The following is a 21,900-nucleotide window of genomic DNA, read 5'->3' as shown; positions in this document are numbered from 1 at the left end:
TGCAATTTGAGAGCCATGGTTATGGTGAGCTAGCGGCTAGAGCTTTTGAATGGCAAGAGCAAGAACATGCCTGAAGCCACGATATCTACCTCACTGTGGCAACTACACTGTTTAGGTGGGACCGGTGTGGATTGGAATGAGAGCTACTTTAGGTGTGTGTGTGTGTGTGTGTGTGTGTGTGTGTGTGTGTGTGTGTGTGTGTGTGTGTGTGTGTGTGTGTGTGTGTGTGTGTGTGTGTGTGTGTGTGTGTGTGTGTGTGTGTGTGTGTGTGTGTGTGTGTGTGTGTGTGTGTGTGTTTGTGTTTATCCTCCTCGTTTCCAGGTGTTTAGGGAGTGTCTGACCACGTGTCCGGGATCGCCCAGGTGAAAAACCCATATACTTAAAGTGTACTTTTTTTGACCGTACTTAGTACAAAGTGTACTATTTTCGGCGATTTAAAGTGCGCTTCATTGCACTATTAGTGCGCTGAAGCACTACTAAAGCAGTACTTCAGCACACTTGCAGCACACTGAGGATGCTAAATTGGCACCGCTTTTGGACAACTTTAAGTGCACTACAAGCATACTTTTGAAAGTATGCTCCAAACACGCTTTTCATGCATTCGTATGGCATTAAGAGTGTGCTTGAGTACACTTCTATAACATTTTATTGTTACTAGAAGTTCAATAAAAGTATATTAACTTCATGCTTCTTTGGACTACATTGGAACATTTTAAGTCTGTAAAAAGTATATCATATGAAGTATTGTAAATATATAACAGGTATGCTTGAAGTGTATTTACAGTACACTCCCAAGTACATGAAATAATATAAATGTAATATTACAATCCATGCTGGTTCTCAGAGCTTGTACGTTACACACAACCACAGTCACAGTAGTGTTACAGTATGCATGCTTAGCATGACTGACATTTACAATCATTGCATTGTTACACAGATTGCAGGTACACATTTCACTTTCTCACAATCTTGCTCCTCCTTCCTGCAATTGATCACATGGACTGATTTTTAATGATGACACCATATTCATTGTTTGGACAATTAGTTCCAACTTAGCTTCAAACAAGAAACTGAAGGAAGTGTGAGCCTATATATACCAGAACATATACGTGACCATCATAATGATGGTGGGAACATGGTCATTTTTTGTGTACCACTTTAAATTTTAAAACCCCCTACAATAAACACAGAATATAACAATGAGTAATATTTTCATGCAAACCAAAAATATTCCTTCAGGATGAATGGCTTTCTGTTTGAGAAATTTACCTCCAAGAACTGCATTGCATGAAAGGAGATGCATGATGGTGCATTATGGGTAACTGCACTTTGTGTAAGTGTCACAGGGTGACAATTGAGGCCTAAGTGAACCGAAAACTAGATGTCATTCATTCCCAATGTAATGCACCTGGAGCATGATTAGGATAATGGAGCGCAGGTGAGGAGGATGGAGGTGATTGGTGCACGTGGGTTGGTGAGCAGAGTTTTAAACAGCAAGAAACTAGACTGTGAGGAGGAAGCCGCAAGGAGAGATGACTGCGAGAATGCCATCCTGAGGGGAGAGAGAGGCGAGAGTGGAGCGGCAAGATGGGAGACGTCGGACACCGGTAACCGGTAACCGGACAGAGCCAGGCGAAAGGGACGAGAAGTTGGATGAGAAGGCAAACTGGCAGCTCGGAGGAGAGCGCGACTGGCATAGTGCCCAGAAGGAGTCCGCAATCAGAGTGACGGCCAGGTGAACCTGCCTCGATGGAAAGGGGTGAGACGGACATGCACCCCACCGTGAAGATGAGTGACTCGTATTCGCCTGGTTACTGCGCGCCGTGAGTGCGCCTCTCTCTCTCTCGCTCTCTCGCTCTCTCTCTCTCGCGCGCGCTCTCTCGCTCTCTCTCGCTCGCTCTCTCTCTTTTCCTCTCGCTCGCACCCAAGACTGCTGAAGACCAACCAGCTATTCCGGGCCTACGCAGAAGAACTCCCATCGCTTCTCATCACCGCCAGCTGCTCCCGATTGAACGTGTGTGCCATGCCCCCGTTGCAGTGTAATTCACCTCGCAACCCCCATACGGATGGACTTGGTGGCTAGACTGTCCACGCATTCCATTGGAGACTTCAGACTTGGGCGTGGGTGGGTTCCCCCGTGGGTAATGGACAGAGACAACTAGGCCTACCTTTTTTGACTTTTAATCCAGTGGTGGTAAATAAATAGAACGAAAACTGGAACTTGTGTCTTGGTTTTTGGTGTTGTGCAGTGAACTCCCAGGGTAGTAGTATCAAAGTGGGCGCGGCCAGCAAACGCGCGCCCCACCTGTGACATAAGCACACTTTGAAGATTTTTGGGTGAAGTACAATCATGGTGCACTTAGAAAAAGTGTACTTGCAATATGTTAAAACGATTTACTTTAAAGCGCACTATAGAAAATCACAATTCAAAGACATTTGGGTGAAGTGTAATCATATTGCACTTTAAAAAAGTACAATTGCAATATGTTATTAAAAAATACACTTTTAGTATAGTTCACTATTAGAACACTATTAGTATATTCCTCTAAATACACTTTAGCCAAACATCTTCGAAGTCCACTTGAAGTATGGTTCGCTAAGTGTACTTTCTTTGAGAGCAACTTAATTACATCTAATTTTAAGTACACTTTAAATAAGCATATTGTAAACATACTTTTTCTTAGCACAAAAAGTACGAGTGCACTTTTAACATGCTAAGTACACTTCAGTCATGCTTTTATTGTACTAAATTGAACCACTTTTTCACCTGGGCCATAATGAAAATGATTTTTACTCTCCCCTATTAACTCTTAAACTGGTTAACTGGATGCAATGCACTGGCTTCTGTTTGAATGTCGACTGTTTTTTGATCACGCCTTAGTGTAAGTGCTCTTAGTCACTCTGTCAAACACTCTTGTCTCTGTGTGACAAGGGGGAAGGTCTGTGTGACAGGGGGACATTGGAATCTCAGCTATGCACTTCTCTCCCCTCATGAAACTAATGGATAGTTTCTATGTATTGACTTTCACTGTGACACCTCTGTGTGTGTGTGTGTGTGTGTGTGTGTGTGTGTGTGTGTGTGTGTGTGTGTGTGTGTGTGTGTGTGTGTGTGTGTGTGTGTGCGCGTGCGCGTGCGCGTGCGCGTGCGCGTGTGTGTGTGTGTGTGCCTGTGTGCGCACGTGTACGTTCGTGGGATGGCACATCTCTTGAGTAGGCTGTGGGTTTATGAGCTAGGAGTTGATGTATCGGCTGCTATATTTCACTGGTTGGAAAATCGTTTTAGGTGTCTAGTGAAACTTTAATGTAGCTGTCTGTGCTTTATATCTGTTTCACTCATTGCCTTCATCAATTATCTTCCTGTTTCTCATCAGGCCTCCTCCTGTTCTACTCATTCACTCTCTTCAGCTCCCCTATCATTTTTTTCTTTTCTTTCTGTTTCTCTATGATTGTTGTTAAGCAGTTGTTCAGGCTTGTAAGACAGCTGCTGAGGCAAGACATGAGCGTGTGTGTGTGTGTGTGTGTGTGTGTGTGTGTGTGTGTGTGTGTGTGTGTGTGTGTGTGTGTGTGTGTGTGTGTGTGTGTGTGTGTGTGTGTGTGTGTGTGTGTGTTCAAGTACAGACACACACGCAGTGTAAGTAAAGCATCCCATGAAATTTTCCGACCACGTAACCTGGCCCCTCCCCTCAGTCATTTAAAAGCCAGCGTCTCCTGGGAGACGAGTAGTGAGTAAAGAATTCCTGGCGGGAGCAGAGACCAACCGGCCTACCGAACGACAGACAGACAGACAGTCACCTCTCTCCCCAATACTGAGCAGCACAAGACCAAATTTCACAAGCGCGAACAAACAAGCAAGCAAAACCAGCCCCCGTTACCTGACCCCCTCCCCGTCAGAAACCGAGCGAGTGACCCAGAGAGAGCGCACACAGAGCATGCTCCTGAGGACCCTAGCGCCCAGCAGCAGTTTCGAGGAAGAGCTGTCGTTGCTCCGGGGCCACCGAGAAGAGCGGTCGTGGCTACAGAACCAGGAGGACGAGTCCTGGCTGAGAGGCTGCGAGGGAGGAGAGCGAGCTTGGCTTAAAGGCCACCCCTGCCCCAGCGTCAAGAATGCCATCTACTCCAGCCTCTCCTTCTCCTCAGGTACCCTCACAGTCACCTGCACCGATTGGTACCAGGTGTCTGGTGCCCAGTTGTCTGGTGCCCGCAACCCATTCTGAGTTGGTGGTCCTGTACCAGGTGGTCTGTTGTACACATGCCCTCGGCCACCTGGCACCTGCAACGCCATAGGGAAGGACAGCTTTTGAGGGGCTTTGGCATACCTGCCGGTAATGGAGCTGGGAATTTGTGTTGGATTAGGAGTTATTGTTTGTTTGTCAAATTATCTGCTTGGAGGCCAATTTATATTATTTGTGGACTGTTATGGAGGGAATGTTTGTTTCCAAGCGGTTATGGAAATAGCCTTGTGTTGTGGTCACAATGGTCAGAGTTAATTTAGTGGGAGCTTAGGTAGGAAAGGTGGTGAAGGTGAAAATTCGCCTCAACACCTTGACCGTTTACGCCCTTTTTTGTTCTTTTTCGCTGTTTTTCCGACAACACTAGGAGTTCTTATTTCAACTTCTGATTTTTTTCTTGTTTTTTTCCGTCTCTGTGTGCTTTCTCTCGTCTCCATTGTGGTGTTGTCCCTCCTCTCCTCGTCTCTCCTCTTCAGACATGTTGTCTTTCGTCACAGCGCTCTCTCCACAGTTCATGCTTTCCGTCCGTGTGTGACTGATGGATGCGATAGCTCTCTTGTCATACAGCTGCATCTTTCACCCCCTCATCTCTCGCTCTCTTAACTCTGACTGCTTTAGAGCTCTAGAAAGCCTGCCCAGCGGCCAGCTGCCTTGCTCTCGTTCCCTTTCTTCGTCTGTCTTTCGCTCTGTCTCTCTGTCTGTCTTTTTCCCTCTCTGCATCTCTCTCTCTCTCTCTCTCTCTCTCTCTCTCTCTCTCTCTCTCTCTCTCTCTCTCTCTCTCTCGTACTCTCCATGTCTCGTTCTGTCCATCAGTCGTATGTCACTCTCTTCATGGTTACATTTTTTCCTCAGCTGTTCCTAGAAAACTCTTGCCGTTCCATGACGGCTTTGGTTCTCACCGCTGCTGCTGTCACAATGACCTGGCCAGAGCTTGTCTCCTGGCCTCCATCTCTCTCTCTCTCTCTCTCTCTCTCTCTCTCTCTCTCTCTCTCTCTCTCTCTCTCTCTCTCTGTCTCTGTCTCTGTCTCTGTCTCTCTCTCTCTCTCTCTCTCTCTCTCTCTCTCTCTCTCTGTCTGTCTGTCTGTCTGTCTGTCTGTCTGTCTGTCTGTCTGTCTGTCTCTACTTTCCCTGTTTTCCTTTCCCTTTCTCCTCCTGTGTCTCTCTGTCTTGGTGTTATGCTCAAAGGGGTTCCATACTGTGAGTCAGTCAGTATTGCTCTCTCAGAGAATTCTGTTTTAACTGAACTCTTTAGCGACACCGCTTTCTCCCTGCGACAGTGAGTGAGTCTGAGAGTGTCTTGTGTCAAGGGTTGGGCAAGCTTGAATGGGTATTAGAGAGCCAAAATGACTCTCCCCTTTTTATCAGCATTCTCTTCTTTTTTCTCCTTCTTTTCAGGGCTCTTTGTCTTCTCTAGTATCCTTATTGATTTCAGCATCTCTCTGCTCATCTCATCATTTCAGTCCTACCATCACATAACCGTTTCATTGTACAGGCATTCAGGCAACTTATTAAGTGATATTGAAAAGTCTTGGAAGTCACTTGAGATTGAGCTTTTTTTCTCCTCTCCTACTCATCTCGCCCTCATCTCTCTATCTCATCGATGTCATGCCGTACCAGCGTTTATTCTTCATATCTTCTCCTTTTACCTCCTCGTCCTTTTCATTCTCTGCTCTACTGAGGCGTTGCACCATCTCTTAGGTCTCTGCTCTTCTCCTCTTCTCTTCCTCCTCTCATCTCACTTCTGCTCATCCTCTGGCTTCGTGGCTTATCTTCCTCTTCTCCTCTCTTTTTTCTTCTCCTCTAAAGAGGCCTCTGCATTGTCTCTTTGGTCTGGACACTCCTCTTCCTTCTCTCATCTCACCTCCTCTCATCCTTTCGTTCGAGCATTTTATGGTCCTCCTCTCATCTCCTCTCTTCTTCTTTTCCTCCATAATGGCTGCTCCTCTCACCTCCTCCTCTCCTCTCTTCTCGTCCACAGAGGCGCTGCATCGTCCCTTCGGACTGGACTCCTCGGCCTTGACGGAGGCGGGGCGCTGGAGTTCCAAGGAGAACCTGTTGGGGGCGGCAGAGAGCGACCCCAATCTCTTCGTTGCACTTTACGACTTTGTCGCCAGCGGCGACAACACGCTAAGCATCACGAAAGGTACGTATCGTCATAACGACACATTCAGCGCCACGAAAGGCACTTATCACGATGACGACACATTCAGCTTCACAAAACGTTCACATCATCTCAGGGATGTGTCCACTCAACAATGAATGTTTGCAGGTTTCTCTTACATTTGTATACTGTACAGTATACTACCACTGTACACTGATACTGTACACTTAAACAGTACATTTTGCAGGAGCTGGGTCTCTTTTGGATATCAGCAGGAAAAGATGCAGAATTGATGTTTATAATTTTCCAGTGTTTGCTTCATATTCATTGAGACAGAGTATGACTTAAACAGCATATTTCTCTTCTGCTGATTCTCTGCAGTGGCGTCGTAGTAATTATTTCTTGTTAATTGGGATCCATCCCCCACCGAACCTCTAACAAGCACATAGCACTTCTTTGTCACTAATTGAGATCCATTCCTGAATATCTTAACGAGCATCATATGATTTTTTTTTTCTCATTAATAGGGGTCCAGCCCCACCCATACTCTTAACGATCTCTGCATTAATTCCTCCTTCTTAATTGGGGTCCATCTTCACCCAGACTTAACGACTCTCCTGCTCGCTAACGAGTCTGCTCCTCTTGTGCCGTCCTCAGTGGGGTGCCTCAGGGAGTGGCTCACAGGGCGTGTCTCATTGCTGATGACTCGTGGACTCTGGCAGCCAGAGATGATGCCAACACGCATTGGCTATGGAGCTATTGCTCACACGCACACAAACAAGCAAAGTATGGAGAGTACACTAAGTGCAGTGATGTCTCTTCCATAAGAGCATGTGCACGTGCTGGGTGTGAGACCCATCCCACCATCTCTGTATCATTTTCTCCTCAACACGTTTTTATAGGCTTTTTCCTTTGAATAAAAGCCATCAGAGCCTGTGTGCGTTGAACCCCTTTCCTCTACAAAGAGAGCGATCAAAGGGGAGAGAACACAGCCGCCAGGGACGGACTTCAAATAGGCCGTGCGGAGCTTGGCGACCTTGTGTTGTGTTTAATCCGTCCTGGTTGATTTAATTTTTAATCAGCGAAGTAGAAACTCATTTAAAACTACAGCGCTGCTTAATGACCCAGAGTCCCTTGTGTGCCATGCCTGCGATGCCTTAAGCATGAGTCAGCCGGCTAGTGCTGTGTTGCGGGTGTGGGAATGTGTGTTTGTGTGTGTGTGTGTGTGTGTGTTCGTGACTGTGTGCGCATGTGTGTGTGTGTGTGTGTGTGTGAGAGAGAAAGATGAGATGTGCCACCCCTTGCCCTTGGTGCCCAGTCTTAATGCCCATCTAATGGCCATTGCCCACGGCTGAACTGCTGGCATCTGACGGGTAATGTCCGCGGCTGTAGTGCCGGCAGGTGGGTAAACAGAAGAGCTGGCCACATCAGAGGGAGAGGGGAGTCAGCTGCACGCCTCAGCCCTAATCGGTGCATCTCGTCTGGGCCTGGATCGTGCCTCTGCCTGGTAATAGGCTGGTGTGGATCCAAGACAGACTGGTAGTGTGGTCATTCGAACCACATGTCTACACCCGGTAATAATCTGGTCATGTGCTGTCCGGCATGGCTGTGGTCATCTGAACCTCATGCCTACATGCCTGCCTACTGAAGTTCATGCTTGTGACCAGCAGAGGTGTCAAAGTAAAAGTAAATGGAAATTCATGGTGTAAGTGCAACACTAGCACATATTACATAGCCGTTTACTCCATTGTACCGAATGAGGTGGATAGACTGTGTTGTTACTGAATGACACTACAAACCTACCAAGAGCCCACCACAAACTTAATCCAACCAGCTGATCGTAAGACAAGTACGCAGGTCTACTTGATGCTTTGATAACTATTTCTTTTTTGCTTACTTTTACATTTGATACTTCTGGTGATTGGTAATACCCAGGTCATGTGAAGGCCAGTCAGGCTGGTCTTCTGGACTCCATGTCTCCCGTCAGTTCAAAACATTGCATACTGCAGAACCCAGCATCAACCCTCTCTGGTTAGTCGGGACTTTGTATCACCAGTGAGGCTGTGACCACACTGTGGTGGTATGGAGCCCGCTGAGCCTGTGTGTCTCATAGACTCTATTGGCTGAGAAGTAGGGTAGAGCAGCATGGTGTGTTGTAGTATAGACAGCCACACAGGCCATCGAGGTGGGCCAACCACAGACCAGAGACCTTTTCAAATGAGTTCCTGCTGTAACATGTGTCGACAAGACACAGAGACTCAGCGACTGGTGGGTGTGGCAGACTCAGTGCGGAGACTCAGAGGCACGCTCAGACTGGTGGGCGCCGCAATACACCACGCCAGTCACCACCCCCACAGCAGGGGAAATGGGTCTCTACATGACCTGATACGTCAGGCCGGCAGTGGGGGTAAAGGGTGTGAGAATAGGAGCCAGGGTGCGGTGGGATGAGATGAGGGAAGGTTTCAGTAACAGCCACGATGGTGTGAGTGTCTACATGCCTGGCCTGGATGAGGGTAAAGGTGTGTAAGTGAGGTGTCAGGGTGGGGCTGGGCGGACAGATGACACCATACACAGAACGTCTGTCTGGTGTCAGAGACACTGGCTTTGTTTACATTATGGGTTTTAATCCTGAATGAATAATTCAGAATTAAATAGGTCCGTCGTTTACATTGCACTTTCATTTTGTTCGGAATTGTGAAGTGTTTACATGATTTTCCAAAGCTGAACTAAGTTTTATTCGGAATTAAATTGAGTTCATTCGAAAGGAAATGTCCCATGTAACAGAGGCCATTGGCCTCAATGACAACAGAACCAAGCTGATCCAGCGTGTATCAGAGAGAAGGAGAGAGGAGAGAGAGAGCGTACGATAGCATAGTATTATTTGGTATGTGTGGGGGACAGTGGCATTATGAGATGTGAAACATATGGTGGCATATGGAAAGTAGGGATGCAAATTATCGATTCATTCATTAATCATTAGTTGATAGCCTTATCGATCAACTTACGATTAATTGATAAGCAGCGTTTTCCCCCCGAAATCTCAATGTTTTTCAAAACATTTCTTTAATGGAGAGTGAAAGAGAAAGAGGCCGATTGAGAAAAGGGTTACTGGTGTACAACACAGAAAGGATGACTGTGGCAGACACACAGAGATGGAGACGGAGAACGGGAAGTGGTGGGTCGTAATGCTGGAACTGAAAGTGATGAATCATGGAAACTCTTTCTCTCTCTCTCTCTCTCTCTCTCTCTCTCTCTCTCTCTCTCTCTCTCTCTCTCTCTCTCTCTCTCTCTCTCTCTCTTTCTCTCTCTCTCTCTCTCCCCCTTCATTCTCTCCAACATTCTTTATTTTTCTGTCTCTATCTTCCTCTGCTTCTCTCTCTATCTCTCTCTCTTTCTCTCTCTCTTTCTCTCTCTCTCTCTCTCTCTCTCTCTCTCTCTCTCTCTCTCTCTCTCCTCTCCCTCCATTCGCTGATTAGCTGACATGGCCAGCAGTGATCAGGGTCATTTGGGAGCCCTGCTGCCTGAAGAGACATGTTAGAGACAAGTCGATGGAGAGATACTGTGGGCATAGCGATGGGGAGAGGAAGAGGAGGGGTCAGTGAGTGGTTACCTCCCTTAAGTGGCCGAGCCCAGACACCTTACATAACAGACCCAGCCCCAGCCCCACCGCCAAGGAGGAGCCGGAGCAAGGAGGGTAGGAGGGGTGATGGATGGAGGAGGAGAGAATAAGAAGAGTTGGTGGAGGAGAGTAAGAAGGGACGTGGAGGAGAGTAGTGGAGTGTACCAAGTCCCTGCAGGGAGGTGGAGGAAAATAAGAGGAGTGTTGGACAAGAGTAAGGGGGTGATAAAGGGAAAGGAGGAGGGTGGAGGAAGAGTGTGCCCTGCTGGGCGGTGGCAGAGTGGAGTGTACCAAGGATCTGCCAGGGGGCATCTGGGGGATGGTGGTGGGGGGTGTAGTGGAGCTGCCTGTCTGGGTGATGGTGGGGAGAGATGTGGCAGTGTAGCTGGATGCTGGATGCTGGATGCTGGATGCTGGATGCTGGGTGCATTGCAGAGAGCCTCTTCATGGCCCAAGGCTATTTACAGGCAACCAGGCAGAGACAGACCAAGAGCCAGGTTTATTAGAGGATAAAGCAGTCTTTGAAGAGAGCAGGGCAGGGCACTGAGGACACAGTAGACAGTGATGCTGTGGAGTCAGAGCAGGGTCGAACTAGGTTTTCTTAGACGTGTGTGTATATATAGACATATCTCGTAAACGTTTCTCGTATCTCGTAGACATATATTCGACATATGTTTGAATTTAGAATAGTATTTTTTTAAATGTCTGTCTCGAAATCCACACACATAAAAATGCAGAGCCCACATCAAAATGCTGTATGGATCTCCCTTACTGTGTTCAGTGACGATGAAGATTAAGTCCATAGTTTCATTACATTTCAAAATTTGATCGGCAAATTCGAATGGACTGTCCTTCTCTTTCTACACAAAAGGCGTGTCAGATAGTCCTACACACACTGTTTACACAGTTATATTGTTTTTTTATATTAGAACATTATTCAAATAGTGGCCATAGATTTTTAAATACTGTATTTGCCAAAAATTCCCATCCCTAGGCAGGGCAGGGCATGGAGGAAAAGACAGGATGTTGTGCACTTTGATGAGTGTGGTCGATACAGTCTAGATTGATACCATATCACAGATGGTTTTGGCAATAGTGGCCAAGGCCTCATGGCAGCTCAGTGACTGTCTAGAACCAGGCTCAATGGCAGCCTTGTTGACTCTGACTGTGCTGAGGTCAGCAGAAGGCTATTTGGGAAACTGAGTGTCTGACTGAATGGGAGCACACAGCCAGCTATGTGCCAAAGAGGTGAAATGCTACCTGCAGACGGAAGTAAAGTACTGTGTTTATATATGTGTTTGTGTTGTCTGTGCATGTGTCTTTTTTTGCATGTCTTTTTTTTTAAGCTGGCAGGGCTGACATTGTGGTATTGAATTCAGCATTGATCGCGATGACCTCTCTGCCCGTTCTCTCTTCTGCCCTTTCTCTCCCCGATGCCCTTCTTTCTCTCTGTTGCCCTTTCCTCTCCTCCATGCTCCTCTCATCTCCTCTATCCTTATGCTCTCTTCTCTCTTCCATCCTGTCCTTGACCTTTCCCAAACTTCTCATTCCCCTTTCTCATCTTCCCTTCGTCCTCCTCTTGTTCATCCTTGACTGTCTTCCTCTCTTCCTTCTTCATCCTCTACCCCTCCTCTTCTTTTTGTCATCCTCTTCCTCCTCCTGATCTCCCTCAGTCTTTGCCCCTCTGACTCCCTCTCACTCATACTTGATACTGTCTGTGATTCTTACTTCCTCCTCCTACTAGGCTTGCCAGATGAGACCGATGATTTCCACCCCAAAAAATGTCCAAAATGCCCACTTTGAACTAAATTCTTTTGATTTCCACGACTACAAATTTGCAGAGAAACCCGCCCATATGCCATTTATACCTGCAGACGGCCATCCTAAACAGCCAAATTTGGCGGAAAACCACCCAATCTACCCCTTCTCCCACCTGTGTGTGCTGGATTGCAACCAGAATGGAGGCTGCAGCATGTCGCTCACCCCGTCCTCCTCCTCCTCTTACCTCATTCCTCTTTTTTTTTTCTTCCTTCTTCTCCTCCGCAGGTGAGAAGCTGCGCGTGCTGGGCTACAACCAGAATGGCGAGTGGAGCGAGGTGCGCTCCAAGAACGGCCAGGGCTGGGTGCCCAGCAACTACATCACGCCGGTCAACAGCCTCGAGAAGCACAGCTGGTACCACGGGCCCGTGTCGCGCAGCGCCGCCGAGTACCTGCTCAGCAGCCTCATCAACGGCAGCTTCCTGGTCCGGGAGAGCGAGAGCAGCCCGGGACAGCTGTCCATCTCGCTCCGATATGAGGGCCGCGTCTACCACTACCGCATCAACACGGCTTCAGACGGCAAGGTGAGGGTGTGCATATTTGTGTAGATGGTGAGTGTGTGCGTGTTAGAGAGAGAAAGAGAGAAAGAAAGAGAGAGAGAGAGAGAGAGAGAGAGAGAGAAAGAGAGAAAGAAAGAGAGAGAAAGAGAGAGAGAGAGAGAGAGAGAGAGAGAGAGAGAGAGAGAGAGAGAGAGAGAGAGAGAGAGAGAGAGAGAGCGCATCCCCGGACAGCTCTTTGTCTTGCTCAGATGAGAGACAGAGACAGAGACAGAGACAGAGGACTGAGACAGCAAGAGTACCCCGGACAGGTGCATCAGCACATCCCGTGATGGCAAGGTGGGCATGTGGCCGTGCCCATAGATGTTATCAGAGAAACTGTGGTGTCCAATGCTGGGATGTCCACACAGCCCTTTCCCTAGTCTCATCTCTCCCTCTCATCTTTTCTTCACCCCACTATACAACTGTGGTGTGTCTGACTCTGACAGTCTCCTCAGTTCTGCTTCACTACTCCTCTGTTAACTGTCACTTGTCTCTGTCACTCTTCTGTCATGGAGTTCGTTCTCATGTCACTGATGACAGCTGAGGTGTGTGTATGTGGTAAAATGGAAACATGGCTGTTCCAGAGAGCATCTCTGTTATCTCAAAGACCCACACTCCTTCTCTCACTGTCTCTCTTTCTCTTTCTCTCTGTCTCTCTCTCTTATGTATGTCTTGGGGCCACCATAATTCCCTTCTCCATCCATCCACCCTTCCCCTTTTCCCTTCCCCAATCTTTTCATCCATCACCTCTTCCCTCCTTTATTTCCTCAGTACATTTCTTCTTAATATGTTTCCTCTGTTAATCTTCTCTCTCTCTCCCCCTATCCCAGGTGTACGTGACGTCGGAGAGTCGTTTCAGCACGCTGGCGGAGCTGGTGCACCACCACTCCACGGTGGCGGACGGCCTGGTGACCACGCTGCACTACCCGGCGCCCAAGCGCAACAAGCCCACCGTCTACGGCGTCTCGCCCATCCACGACAAGTGGGAGATGGAGCGCACCGACATCACCATGAAGCACAAGCTGGGCGGCGGCCAGTACGGCGAGGTCTACGTGGGCGTCTGGAAGAAGTACAACCTGACCGTGGCTGTCAAGACGCTCAAGGTGAGAGGGAAGGGGGGTGGACGGATGTATGGACGTGTGTGTTCAAATGAATGTAGCACGTTAAGGATGTAAGCATTAAAGCAGTGGTTCTCAACCCTTTTTTAACAAACACACCCTTGACCTCATCATCATAAGCCTGCCAACACCCCCCTTAGTATTAAAAAGGAAAATGGGTTAATGCCCTGCCCCCCCACCCCACCTCTCAGCTGTATCCATCTCAACACCCCCCTAGGCCTCCCCAATGGTCCCTGGGGGGCTGTAGAGCCCCCCCCCACTGAGAAACACTTAATTAAAATGACTGAGTGAAATGTAAAAATGATTGGGTGCACTAAGTGTGAGGAGAGAGGAAGGCATTGCGGAGAACCATTGCGTGTTCAAAGCTGCCTCTGCTGTAGATTCCTATGCGCCGTCATTTTGTGGTAATGTATTGCCACCTACTGGCCATTTTTTGTATTGCAATAGAATTGGCCAATGCCTATGAAAATCACTCATCGTGGTGTTACTTCGTTGTGGGCAGTGCTGGGAAAGTTACTTTGAAAAAGTAACTAATTACAAGTATCAGTGACTTCTCCAAAAAGTAATTGCGTTAGTTACTGTGTTACTTCACTATAAAAGTAACTAGTTACCAGGAGAAGTATTCTTTGCGTTATTTGTTTATTTATTTTTTTTGCTTAAAATGTCAAAGGAACGAAAGGACCGTTAAATGGGGTTTTCATCCTTGTTCTTTGATGTTATTTTGGCTGTGATGTTATTTTTGCTCAAGATGCTACTAAAAAATAGCCTATCCTGCTTCTTCTGGTGTTGATGTATCTTTGTGTGGTGCAGGAGGACACTATGGAGGTGGAGGAGTTCCTGAAAGAGGCTGCTGTCATGAAGGAGGTGAAGCATCCCAACCTGGTGCAGCTGCTCGGTAAGACTACCAACTATACATTCATCAGGACATAGACTCCATACATGCAGTCTTTGGTTCTGTCAACCTCAGCTCTCTCTGTTTATTTAATCAGCCCATATACTGTATTTCTATATCAGGACATTTTCATTATGTTCAGTCAACCTCAGCTCATCTCAGCCTGCTGGTCACACTGATAACGCTTTGCCTCAGACATGCACTCACAAGATAAAAGTGCAGTAATATGCTGCCATCAGTGCTGCGCTTTACAACTTGACTCGTGTCCCAACCACATTTCTATTGGCCAAGATCTAATAGAAGGGCTATTTTTCTTGGTCAGACTTTTGTGGCTTAAACAGTCATCGGTCAACGCCTGAAAGAAGAAAGCCAAAAATGTATTGAATTTTCCTGACCTGTATGTGACCTGTGTGTTTCTTTCTGTTTGTGTGTGTCTATGTGTGTGTGTGTGTGTGCGCGCAGGTGTGTGTACTCTGGAGCCTCCGTTCTACATCGTGACAGAGTACATGCCTCATGGCAACCTGCTTGACTACCTGAGGGAGTGTGACCGCGAGGAGGTGACGGCTGTAGTGCTGCTCTACATGGCCACCCAGATCTCATCGGCCATGGAGTACCTGGAGAAGAAGAACTTCATACACAGGTGAGATCTTTCTCTAACTTAGCCATCAGATATTAGAATAACTACATATCTGCCATGAAACAACTTCATGCACGGGTATGATCTTTCTCCACCTTCTACATCAAGAATCCACTTATTTGTCAATATATGGATGTTGGGAATGCAATACAAATTTTGTTCTGTGTGGAAGTTAGAATACAATGCAATATTGGTTCATTCATTTATGGATGTTGGAATACAATCCGATATTTGTTTATTTATGGATGTTATTTGGTCTTTGTAATGTCATACCATTGTGATCAACCTTCTACCATATGGTACATGTAATAACCTCTCCGGCTTTCCCCTCCTGTAGGGACCTGGCTGCGCGTAACTGCCTGGTGGGGGAGAACCACGTTGTGAAGGTGGCTGACTTTGGCCTGAGCCGCCTGATGACGGGGGACACCTACACGGCCCACGCCGGGGCCAAGTTTCCCATCAAGTGGACCGCGCCCGAGAGCCTTGCCTACAACACATTCTCCATCAAGTCCGATGTCTGGGGTGAGTTGGGGAAACGTTCAGAGTCACCCTCCGCCTCCTGTCTCAGAGAACACACATTCACACTCTCCCCTCTCCCCTTCTTCTGACACCTGTCTCTCAGACAAATTATTTCTTTCCTTCCCCTGGTTACTCTTTAGAGACAAACTCGCCTTTTAATCCATTCATGCCTAAAACACCTGCAAAAAGATTGTTAAACGCTGATGCCATTTTTGGGAAAAGGTACTGTCAGCTTAAAAACCTAAATATCTCCGCCTCTGAAGCACATAAAAACACGATGTTGCATTTAAAAGCGAAGACCATCATCTTGCATTAGAATTTTTTTCATTCAGATCTAACATACCAACATTTTTCATTTAAAGAATAACATTTTTAAAAATCTAAAATCTCACGAGACTGAACATTGCGTCATGCAACTCTCTCTGTTTTTCCGGTCAATGTTGTGCTTGGCTGTATCTGGCTTAAATCGGTTTAGGAAATAAAGTTAGTTTTCCTGCATCTCCTTTCTCTCAGAATAACAACCTTCCCCTCCTCCCTCCCTTCAACCCCTTGTGATGCCCTCCATGTGATCTCTTCTGCTTCTCCATGTCGCTAATTTCCATAGTCACTTATTTGGAAATGTCGTGTCAGTGCCAAGATAGAAATTTCCACACAAAAAAACACACACACACACAGAGTTCTTGGTATGTGTATTGCATTGCAACCTTTGCTTTGGCTTCCTGGATTCACTTCCATTTTCCAGACAGACGGATTACTTTCTTTCTTAAGACTGACTGTGCATTTGTCTTGGTTGTGTTTGACTGACTGTTGACATTTATCGCTGTGACATCCTGACCCATCCAGATGTCTGTCTGATCTCTCTTGCTGGTGTCTGGTCTCCCTCTCTCGCTTGTCACAAGCTTGTCTCCCTTTTTTCTGTCCTCTTGACTGACTCTCTCTCTCTCTCTCTCTCTCTCTTTCTCTCTCTCTCTCTCTCTCTCTCTCTCTCTCTCTCTCTCTCTACTACTGCGTGTAGCTGACTGGTGTCTCTGTGTTGTGTTGTGTTGTGTCTCCAGCGTTTGGGGTGTTGCTATGGGAGATTGCCACCTATGGGATGTCCCCGTACCCCGGCATCGATCTGTCTCAGGTGTACGACCTGCTGGAGAAGGGCTACCGCATGGAGCAGCCGGAGGGATGCCCCCCGAAAGTCTACGAACTCATGAGGGCCTGTGAGTGTCTTATCACACTGTGTGTGTGTGTGTGTGTGTGTGTGTGTGTGTGTGTGTGTGTGTGTGTGTGTGTGTGTGTGTGTGTGTGTGTGTGTGTGTGTGTGTGTGTGTGTGTGTGTGTGTGTGTGTGTGTGTTAGAATACACCCCCTCCCCCCCAAGTATATAATCTCACAACAAGGGCATGTCAATGTTATCTTATCATACATCTTAAGCCTTCTGTATGTTACTACTTTACATATTGCACATCCGAAGTCACAACTAGACTGAATATCTGTCCAGTGAAGGGTAAACTGTGTTCAGAAGTTATGTTGTTCCACATATTCCATAGGCAATGCTATGCTGTACCTAATTTCTGTGCGTCTTGTCTGTGCTGCTCAGGTTGGCAGTGGAGCCCTTTGGACCGGCCCTCCTTCGCTGAGACCCATCAGGCCTTTGAGACCATGTTCCATGACTCCAGCATCTCTGAAGGTAATGCCTCCCTGTGCTCTGTGCCCAACATATGATCACCATGAAAGTAAATCCCTCCTTCTGTGCCCAAGATATCCAAATAGTTTGAATTCCATACCATACTATACAAGACAACATAATAAGGACAGAATAGAATGTCCTTCTTACTGCACATGTACAGAATCAAGGATTCCCTGAATACGCTGAGATGCGCCATCATCAGTGTTGTAGCCTGGAGTCTCTTACACCCTAAACAGAGTTAATCAAGCCATTGCAAAATGAAATGGAGTCTGTGTTAAATCGTAATCCTGTGTTAAATCCTATCCCTTCATTGTGTGTCTCATTCCATGTGGAGGTGGTACAGGAGCTGTAACTCTTCTCACCACAGTGTATGACGGTGTGCAATAACCTCCTCTTTCTTTCTTTCTCTCCCCCCCCCCTACACAGAGGTGGCTGAGGAGCTTTGCAAGACGTCCAGCCACAGCACCTCCTCTCAGTCCTTCGGCCACGACCTCCCGCTGCTGCCCTCCAAGGGCTCGTCGCGCACCTTACGCAAGCACGCCGAAAACAAGGAGAACATTGAGGGAGGTCTGGACAGCGACGGAGGAGAAAGAGGCGGAGGAGGTCTTGGTCCCGCAGGTACAGCATCCCCAGGAGCAGGTGGAGGAGAGAGAGGAATGGGAGAAGGAGGGGGTCTGCGTCGAGTAAAAGGAGGAGAGATGGGTGTTGCAGGAGAGACCGTTGCAGGGAAAAGGGGCAGAGTAGAGAGAGGAGGGCGAGGTTTGGGCCCCGCAGATACGCCGTCACGTGTCCGCAGGCAGCAGCGTGCTCTCCGCCGCATGGGCCGCATCTTCCTCATGGACTGAGGACATGACACGCCAGAAGGCCTTATCATTTAGCACACCAAAAACATGCAGTTCTAGTTATGGCACTAGCTGAGGTCTCGTATACAGCAGGCTACGCCATTCACACGTGCCTCATACAGTAGTCTCCGGCGCTAGTCAGGGCATCATAGAGCTAGCTGAGGGTCTCCCTGGAGACCCCTTGCAACAAAGCACAGCACCTACGTATACACAGCACTAGCAGTGGCATCATACACCAGGCCACGGCTGTCCAATGCAGGCAGGACACACAGCAGGCCCAGTCCATTGGTACCGACAGACAGGTATTAGCTGCACAAAACCACAAAGCTCTCTGTGAAAGAGATTGAGTACATTAGGAAAGAGAGCCGCTTCAGATATCATTTATCCCACCGCAGGGTGGGCCTTAGTCACAGCAGATTTGACAATGTGCTTCAAGACTCCAAGGGCTCCAGCCCATTAGTCATTCTAATAATTCTCAAAATCCCTCATACAGTAACAGGATTTTGAAGAGAGGAAAATCAGACAGCAGAATTTCACTAGAGAGAGAGAGAGAGAGAGACAGAGACAGAGACAGAGACAGAGACAGAGACAGAGACAGAGAGAGAGAGAGACAGACAGACAGACAGACAGACAGACAGACAGACAGACAGACAGAGAGAGAGAGACAGAGAGACAGACAGACAGACAGACAGACAGACAGACAGACAGACAGAGAGAGAGAGAGAGAGAGAGAGAGCGCACTGTCTGTAGTTCACGCCAGCGTGAATCCTCATCTGCATCCGGCAGACGCACATAATCCCATCAATGGGCTCCATTTCCAGATTAAATAGAGCCGTGTAATCTGGATCTGTCGGTCTGTCTATCACTCTCTCTCTCTCTCTCTCTCGTTCTTTCTCTATTACTCTCTGGCGTTCTCCCTGTTGTCCGTCGTTCCTCCTCTCCCACCTTAATCCAATTGTTTGTGATCTCGCTGCCAGTGGTGTATTATCCAAATCCTGTATTTTGTCAACATCACTAATGCCTCTCATGTCATGGTGCCGATCCTGCTCTGGATTTGTGGATGCTCAGCCTCCGAGTCATAACCCATGCTGCCTTCAAATAGTTATTAACCATCCTGCATTTTCAAATACACAGTCATTAACCATCCTGTAATACACAGAACCTCACATGCTTTACTGTGTATCTGTCACAACCCCTCTGCATAACCCCTAATATAATTATTGTCTATCCTTAACCCTGATCATAGTACCTGTCCTACATACTAACAGACTGAGCTTCTTCCTAATCCACAAGTCTGTGTCAGTTGTGCCTGGATTAAAGTCATTCTGAAGAACTTGTCTGCATCTGTAATATTTGTAATTATTATTTTTGAATAGTCTTGTTTATGCCAAAGCAAGTGTATTTACTGTATGTACAGTTCTGATGTTGAATACTTTTCATCCACACTGTTGGGTGTAATGCTTGATATATGCCACCAAAAAAAATTGTAAATGAAACGTTTTTGTTTATTTTTGTTGTTCATGTTTCATTCATTCAATTGTCACTCACGTGTCAATACTTGAATGTGTCTGTCCACCAATCACCAACCCCAACTATCACTTACATAATAACACCTGGCTCCTTCTATCACCTTTCCATCACCACACACACAGACACACCCACGCCTGTGTATGCACTAACCTCCCATGCACACAATTTTGGGCTGGGCTACTAACCACTCATCTGTGTGTAAACACACGAAATACATTTATTAACATACAAATGAATACTGTCCAACCTGACTAGCTTATACAATGGTTACTGTATTATATAAAAGCATATATTCAAGGTTTTATGGAAACAGTCCCTTCTCTCCGTGACTCCCATGCAATACCTCCACGACCCCCTATTTGGTACCCACTGCTGTACAAGTACGGTGTAAGGATTTCTTGAATTCACTCAGATGCACCATCATCAGTGTTGCTGCCTGGATTCTCTTAAACCCTCATCAGGGTTGATCCAGCTATTACAAAATGTAATGGAGGAAAATCAATCTATTAAATCATATTCCCTGTCCCATATCTGTGTGTAAACACTCGCCAACTATCCACACAAAACATCCATCAATACAATACCTCTCCTGGTACCTCCATACGGCAGCCCCTCCACTCTGTCCTGTATCCTCCCCCCTGTCATGCCCTCTTTCCTCTGTCTGCCTACAATACAATATACTACAGTATATTACTGCTGAGCAACTTAGGAGGCCGCCTCCCTTTAGTATGAATCATGCGTGCGTTAATTTCTGCATGCCTGTGTGCTGCAGGATAACAGGAAACTCAGAGGCAGATAGCACACACCTCTCTGTAGATCACTTACTCCTCTCTGGGGACGAACAGGCAGAGGCAGACACGCACACACACACTCTCTCTCAAACACACACACACACACACACACACACACACACACACACACACACACACACACACACACACACACACACACACACACACACACACACACACACACGGCTCAATACTGCTGACGTGCCGCATGCTCTCCGTGGTGCTGATTCAGTCGGTATCACGAGCGCGTGTTCCTGGGCGGCGCAATGGGCTGCTGCTGGAAGCCAGCTATTAAAGCAAACGCTACTCACACACACACACACACACACACACACACACACACACACACACACACACACACACACACAAACACACACACACCTAGACACACACCCTTGCCCAATAAAGCGGTCCCCATAGCTTGCTGACACACAGCCCACAGCTCTGTTTCATCATTCCATCTCATCTGGTCCCATCTCATCTCATGCCTCTTGGCAGTTTAAGCACAGCTCTCAGTCACACATGGCAGAACCCATGAGTCCTCATTAATATTCTCCTGCTAGCCAACCGACACTCCTCAGATACACACTCTCTTCCCAGCCACGGGTAACACATGTTCACGTAAACACCCCTCCCTGACACACCTCACACACACTCAGATACACCCTTCTCCCAGCCACACGTAACACACAGTCTCACATTATGCACCCAGTCACATACACACATAACACAGCACATACCCCACACATTCACATACGAACACACACCCCACCCAGCCACACATAACACACATACGCGCACCCATACATGCACACGCATATTCCTCCCAGTCTCAACTTAACACCCAGTCACATACAACGATTAGCGTCACATAACACACAGTCACATACACATCCCTCCCAGCCACACATAAAACACACACACACACACACACACACACTTTTTCACAGCCATGCTTAATACACTTTCTGCATATACACACTCATCCCAGATACATGTGCCACCTTCTCCTCAGATACTGTATACATCCACATAACCACATAACAAACACCTTCACATACACGCTGTTGCTAGCCATGCATAAAACCATCTCTGACTAGAAAAAGCCCACACGGTGAAACGATAATTGAAAAATCGCCCTCAGCCATCCTCTGGTGTTACAGTTTTATCCCATGAATAGCGCACCATTATTAAAATTGAGCGTTGGGGTGGGGGTCGTGTGTTGAGTGTGCCTTTGTGATCGTTGTATTTTTAGCACCTCCTGACTGCTCTACCCCAGAGAGGAAGGCATGAACGATGATCAAGCAGTAATCTCTGCAGTGACTCATCAGGCTTTCAATCGAGGAGGAAAAAAAATCTTTTTCATCTTGCTGGGCTTGAATATGAAACAAAAATACTGTTGGCACTTCTGAGTCTCTCGCTCTTCTCTGTGGCAGTACTGGTGATTTCACACCTGATTAAGTGAAAGTGGTGGGTTTGATTGGGCCGCCATCTTGTGAGCGTCTGCCATCTTCTCTCCCTGCTGTGTGCACGTGTGGTGTCTCGGTGGATTCTTTCCACCATCCTGACTCCCATCCTCGACCGGTGC

The 21,900-nt window shown here is 47.2% G+C and overlaps 1 protein-coding gene across 3 annotated transcripts in view; it reads left to right on the top strand.

Moving 5' to 3' along the window:
* abl2 (c-abl oncogene 2, non-receptor tyrosine kinase) overlaps window positions 1-21,900 on the top strand; it is a 72,114-nt gene that overhangs the window by 44,152 nt on the left and 6,062 nt on the right. For 2 of the 3 annotated variants that reach the window (XM_063201903.1, XM_063201905.1), the window contains exons 2-10: window positions 6,208-6,372; window positions 11,996-12,291; window positions 13,137-13,409; window positions 14,235-14,319; window positions 14,779-14,956; window positions 15,291-15,475; window positions 16,528-16,680; window positions 17,060-17,149; window positions 17,576-17,767. In XM_063201903.1, the coding sequence (XP_063057973.1) occupies window positions 6,208-6,372; window positions 11,996-12,291; window positions 13,137-13,409; window positions 14,235-14,319; window positions 14,779-14,956; window positions 15,291-15,475; window positions 16,528-16,680; window positions 17,060-17,149; window positions 17,576-17,767 (1,617 nt within the window). Of the gene's footprint in view, window positions 1-3,670; window positions 4,138-6,207; window positions 6,373-11,995; window positions 12,292-13,136; window positions 13,410-14,234; window positions 14,320-14,778; window positions 14,957-15,290; window positions 15,476-16,527; window positions 16,681-17,059; window positions 17,150-17,575; window positions 17,768-21,900 lie in introns of those variants that run through there. The other variant, XM_063201904.1, reaches the window with a different exon arrangement.

This window comes from Engraulis encrasicolus, chromosome 6 (assembly GCF_034702125.1).
Source record: "Engraulis encrasicolus isolate BLACKSEA-1 chromosome 6, IST_EnEncr_1.0, whole genome shotgun sequence".
Lineage (NCBI taxonomy): Eukaryota > Metazoa > Chordata > Actinopteri > Clupeiformes > Engraulidae > Engraulis > Engraulis encrasicolus.
The sequence above is the reverse complement of the archived record's forward strand: the minus strand, read 5'-3'. Positions and strand labels throughout refer to the sequence as shown.